The sequence below is a fragment of the Mus pahari genome, chromosome 7 (assembly GCF_900095145.1).
Source record: "Mus pahari chromosome 7, PAHARI_EIJ_v1.1, whole genome shotgun sequence".
Taxonomy (NCBI): Eukaryota; Metazoa; Chordata; class Mammalia; order Rodentia; family Muridae; genus Mus; species Mus pahari.
The window spans coordinates 111,487,150-111,493,149 of record NC_034596.1 but is presented as its reverse complement, the minus strand read 5'-3'; the positions used below and the strand labels follow the sequence as shown (position 1 = coordinate 111,493,149).

The window sequence follows — 6,000 nt, the reverse complement described above, 5'->3', positions numbered from 1 at the left end:
ACTCCAGAAGAGGGAGTCAGATCTTGTTACGGATGGTTATGAGCCACCATGTGGTTGCTGGGATTTGAACTCTGCACCTTCGGAAGAGCAGTCGGGTGCTCTTACCCACTGAGCCATCTCACCAGCCCTGCATGCTCTATTCTATCCTTCAACGAGAGCACTGTTTTCCTATGATTTCACTTGAAGATAATAAAACACTGTAGGAAATAGCAATGTCTGGTATAAGTTTAATCCTAGAAAGTTCAGTGAAAGCTGCACTTTTATGATTGTCAGAGCAACATTGTATGGTGGGTGGTCACACTGTTACTGGTTCACACATACAGAGATAGGCAGAGGTCTAGTGTCATCCTCTGTTCATCCTGTGTCATTGGAAAACTGGAGTAACTGGGAATCCCTAGACCTGGCCTGTTGGCTCAGGAGAATTACCAGAATCAAGGAATGGAATGCTACCTTCTCATTCTCGTGGTCTCTGGGATCTCCTGAGTGTCTGTGTTGTGGCCCTTATAGGTACATCAGGATTGGCGATAAAGAATGTGAATTCAACAAGAACTTCCGCCTCATTCTACACACAAAACTGGCAAATCCACACTACAAGCCAGAACTACAAGCCCAGACTACTCTTCTCAACTTCACAGTCACAGAAGATGGTCTCGAAGGCCAGCTGCTGGCAGAGGTGGTCAGTATCGAAAGGCCAGATTTGGAGAGGCTAAAGGTAAATGTTACTGCATCACCCCCAGAGCTTACTCCTCACCCCCTCAGCACAGACGACAATGATTGCCTATGAAGTAAATTCTGTAACTGAGGAAATTCCTCCTGAAAAATGCCAGGTAGCTAGGGGCTGGGCCACATATGGGGATGGACCAGAGCTCAGGCTTGGAGCCTGTCAGTTAGCTTCAGCTGTCATTTTCTTGATCTCTTAACAGTCCAGAATCCAGGATCCAGCCCAATGCGGACCATCCCAGAAAACTCTATTGGAAAAAAACTAGTGGTTTTCTTTTGCCAGTGGGTACCAATTAAAGATAGCATCTTGGTTAGGGCTTGGACTACTTTCCCCAGTGTGCTGGAATTCCAGCTGGCTTGAGCCTGTGTAGACCTTGCACATGCTGCCAGACTCTGTGAGTGAGTTTTCTGTTGTGTCTTCCTGAAGTCATTCACCATCTCTGGCTCTTATACTCTTTCTTCTTCCTCTTCTACATAGCTCCCTGAGTGCTTTAATGAAGACATTCCATTTGAGACCCAGTGTTCCAAAATTTCCCATTTTCTGTACATTGTGCATTTGGGGGTTTCTATGTTAGTTTCTTGCTACTGTGAAAAGCAGCTTCTCTGACAATGGACAAGTGAGGTACTGATCTCTGGGTTGTTTTGTTTTGTTTTTTGACATCCTAAATTTTTCATTTCCAGTTTTAATTCTGTCTAGATTTTGTTTATTGATTTCTTTGCTGGATTCTACTTCCATGTCTTGATTATTTTTATTATTTCATTCCACCATTTGTGTTTTCACAGACTTCATTAAGGGATTTGTTCAAATCCCCTTTAAGGTCCTTAAACATATTCATAATTCCTGCTTTGAAGTCCTTGTCCTGTGCTTTAGCTATATTGAATTTCTCAGAGCCTACTGTAATAGAGTTGCTGGATTCTAATGGAAGCATATTGTCTTGGATATTCCTGCTTGTGGTTTTATGCTGAGATCTGGGCATCTGGAGTAATGACGTTTGAAGTATTTTTTGGCACTGATATCTGATCTTGTCTTTGATGAGTGGGTGTTGTGTTCTTTGGCTGATGTCCTCTCTGCAGCTGAGGAAAATGTGATGTCTGTAGGGGGTCGCTGGTTGAGAATGCTTCTGAGCCCAGGGGCTAGTATGGCCACTAGTCCCTGGCAGAAAATATGTCTGTAGATTGGCAGCTATCTTAGTGTTTTACTGCTGTGAACAGACACAATGCCAAGGCAAGCCTTAAAAAGGGCAACATTTAATTGGGGCTGACTTACAGGCTCAGAGGTTTAGTCCATTATCATCCAGGTGGGAAAATGGCAGAATCTAGCATGCTGCAGGCAGACCTGAGAGTCCTAGCTCTTCATCCGAAAGTTGCTAGTGGCTGATTGACTTTCAGGCAGCTAGAATCAGAGACTTATAAGCCACGCCCACAGTGACACACCTACTCCAACAGGGCCATACATTCTAATTCTGTCACTTCCTGGGCTGTGCATAAACAAACCATCACAGCAGTGGATATGAAGCCATACCCGAGCCTTATTTTGAGATCTGTCTTTTCAGACAGAGCCTTTGCCTGTGAGAGAGCCCCTCTGTTTCTCTAGGTAGACAGTCTTGACTGTAAGGCTTGGACTTTGGCATATTTAATATTTGCTGTAGCATGGAAGCCATAGGTTTCAGTTTTCTCCAGTATTGCTGTGCTTGTTTTCTTTCTTTCTGTTGTTTCAGATTTTTGACTCAGACAAATAAATGAAAACTTTGTCTCTTGAATAAAACCTGCATCTTACAACTCTCTCACTTTGATCCACTCTCATTATTCTGGATCTGGTCAACATGGCTCTGAAGAATACACATTTGATAACACGGAGGGGCAGGAAGAAGCCAGGAGGAGAGGGAGCAGGGGGAGAGAGAGGAGGCACACACAGCATGGGGCACTGATAATACCCACTTCTGAAGCCCCCAACAGTGCACCCCCATACCCCCCCCACTCCCACCACCCAGCAGCAGCACAGAGAGGGGCTAGAGGGGCTGATTGAATCCCAGGCTAGTTTGGCCACTGGGTTTTCAAACCCTTTCTCTGTGAGACTGGAAGTCTTGGAGCAGCTGAGTTACCTCATAGCCCTTCTCCTTGGTCAGCTTAGTCTCCTTTCCTTATGGTGGGATTTTGGTAAGGGCAAGCAAAGGCTCTGTACCTAGGACCTATCAAAATGAGTTTCCTACCTGCTCTAAGCAACTGTGCTTTATTCTTTAGTCTTTACTGTGAGAATGTGGCCTGCCTCTCAGCAAGAAAACAGAAATGGGGAGGGCTCCCTATGCCTGGGTACTCAGGAAGGTTTTTATTTTCCTGGAAAGGCCAGGTACAGTTTAAGTTCTGATAGTGACTCTGAACTTGCCTGCTCTATTTTTCTGGTGACAGTTGGCCCAGGACCTCTGTTCTTGGTGAAAGATGATTGATTGAACAGCTCCTTCCTTATTTTGAAGTCTTCCTCATAATGGGTTTTCCAAGCTGTTTAAATGTCAGAACAGAAGTCAGAAATTTCTATTATTTCCTTAAACAGAGCCTTCCTAGAGGTTATTGGTGTTAAATAAGCCTCCACACTCTAAACCTTTAGATTCTAACCAAGTGTTAACTGTCTGAATTTTTAAAATAATTTTGATAGTTGTGGTCACTATGGTTTTTAACTGTTATGTTTCTTATCATGGTTGTGCTGACACCTGTAACTCCCATGACTATGAGAATTGGTCCTGAACAAAGCAGAGACTTAACCACCGTCCCTAACATTTTCTATTAGCTGGTTTTGACCAAGCAGCAAAACGACTTTAAGATAGAGCTGAGGCAGCTTGAGGAAGACCTTCTCCTGCGCCTCTCTGCTGCTGAGGGGAGCTTCCTGGACGACACAGACCTGGTAGAGCGCCTTGAGACCACCAAGGCCACCGCAGCAGAAATAGAGCACAAGGTAAGAGCAGCAGAGACCCCCGTCAGGCTCAGTGCTCTGCAGGAATGGAACAGATGACAGTTGTCAGCACAAAACACAGCTCTCCATTCAAAGGAAGTAAGAGTTTATTCTGGAGCCAATTATGAGTGACTGTGGCCTGGGGACGCAGATTCAGGTTACTCCGAAGACTGTGACCCAGTGTGGTAACAGATCCATGGTGTTTTTTATAGTAACAGATAAAAAGGAAACAATTAACCAAGGCATTTGCATTAGGTAGATGGGTTATAGCAAAATAGAGAAGCTACTGTAGGTATCAGAAGCTACATTGTCATCTTCTCAGTTTTGAAGCTGGTAGAAGCTAGTGGCTTGCTAAGCATCATTTTAAAGGTTTTTATGATCTATATTTATTTTTATTTTATGCACATCAGTGTTTTGCCTATGAGTGTATCTGTGTGAGGGTAGCAGATCCCCTGGAGTTACAGACAGTTGTGAACTGCCATGTGGGTGCTGGAGGTTGAACCCAGGTTCTCTAGAAGGGGAGCCAGTGACCTTAACTGCTAGCCAGCCCTCCAGCCCCATTTTAAAGGTTTTTGATAGTCACAAGTTCACACATGGGTATGTAGCCCATGAGTGGCTTTCAAGGGACTAAAAATAATGAAAGATATTTTGGCCCTGGTATGAAACATTTTAACTCTGCACAATCAGAAAGTTCTATCCTTGGGGAATCTTAACATAAGTATAACTTTTAACACCACCACCCTCTGGGAATTTCATTTCACACAATGTAATCAGTCTGGTGACACCTCTAAGAAGACAGGTTTGTTGTACAACTTAGGAAACTTAATAAACAGTCCTCAATACTTGGGCTACCAGTACGGGATTAAGAGCAGAAATAGTTCAATTTGTACTTCAAGTTCCACAGCAATACAGTCATTCAATTATATTAATATTTCTTGTGTGACCGGAGTTGGAGCCTGCTGGTTTACATGGCAGAAACTAGAGGAGGGGCAAGGTTCAGCTCCAAGGAATAGCATCCCAGTGGATTGAGTTTTTAGAGAAGCCTTTGGAGCTGAAGTTTTATTTACAGACCTCTGGAGGCAAGAAACCAAGCAGGGAATGATCCCATGTGGGTCTCAGTGCACCGTTTACCCTGGAAAAGTGACATTTCTCAAAAGCCAATAAATCATTTCCCACGAACAGCTTCCTAGTAAGTGAGCAGCATAAATCACAGAGGGCTGTGTGTGCACTTTGGACTTTCACAAGTGGCCACTAGCTGTTAACATTGCAGAGTTTGGATCGGAATTAGACTCTTACTTTTTTGTGGCATATCCTCCTTTCTAAGTAATCTACTAATTACCCAGCAGAAGCTATGTCGCCATACACCCAATGTATGTGTCTTAAATTAAGCAAGGCGATAGAATACCAAATTACTCTCTCAAGTAAGTGTTTTCTAGGTGGCTCCTATGATAGTAAAGATTAGAGCAATTAAGTAAATTAAGGCTTTGAGTTAACTTCCTGTCTTTTTAATGTATCACTATGAAGTCACAGCCCTCTGCCCTGTATGTCATTCACACACATCATGAGTCAAGACCATAGAAATGTTCGGGGGGGGGGAATATTGTATCACTTAAAGCTGCAGTGGGCCAGCAGCTTGTATTCTTGGAGAAAAAAAAGAAAAGAATAGGTTTGTATTTGGTTTTAGAAATAGGTATTTTTTTTTACCCTTAAATAAAAATGATTAATTGATGGTGATATATCTCATCTCAGAAAATGTGCCCAGAAGCTAACAAGTAAGCATAAATGGGAATGTTTGAGTGTATGCAGAGCTGGTGCCGTTGTAATTTGATGGCTGGGGGAGCCCTGATACAGAGGCTGTTTAGGAAGCGCTTGGCTGTTACAGGTGCTATTGACCTTGGCTGCATTTGTGGATCTCATTGTTACCTAATAAAATCATTGAAACTGAGTTGACCCAGCAGACTTTTAAGAGCCATCCCTAGGAGGTGATATAGCTGGATTGTTAAGGCCTGAGCGAGAGAAGGGAGGCAGGAAGGTGACATTACTCAAAAGCAGATTCCGCAGAGGCAAAACAATTAAGGTCATTTAAATCTACAGGGTGGGATGCGGCTAGTGCCTTTTCCTTTCCTGGTGGAATGCAGTTCATGAAAAAAAAAAAAAAAGGTTACTTGAAAATAGGAATTTAAGAGTTTCTTTAAATTTTGATATTTATTATTTGGTTACATATGTATGTGTGATATGCACACATCAGTATGGGCTCCACATGTACCACATGTATGGAGGTCAGAGGACAACCCTCCAGAGTTGGTTTTCTACCCCAATCCTGAGATCCCAGGTTC

General features: G+C 43.2%; 1 protein-coding gene across 1 annotated transcript in view; it reads left to right on the top strand.

Moving 5' to 3' along the window:
- The window catches only part of Dnah11 (dynein axonemal heavy chain 11), a 302,790-nt gene that overhangs the window by 247,092 nt on the left and 49,698 nt on the right, over positions 1–6,000 (top strand). Inside the window, exons 66-67 of the mRNA XM_021201453.2 lie at positions 508–712; positions 3,503–3,667. Of these exons, the coding sequence (XP_021057112.1) occupies positions 508–712; positions 3,503–3,667 (370 nt within the window). The remainder of the gene's footprint in view (positions 1–507; positions 713–3,502; positions 3,668–6,000) is intronic.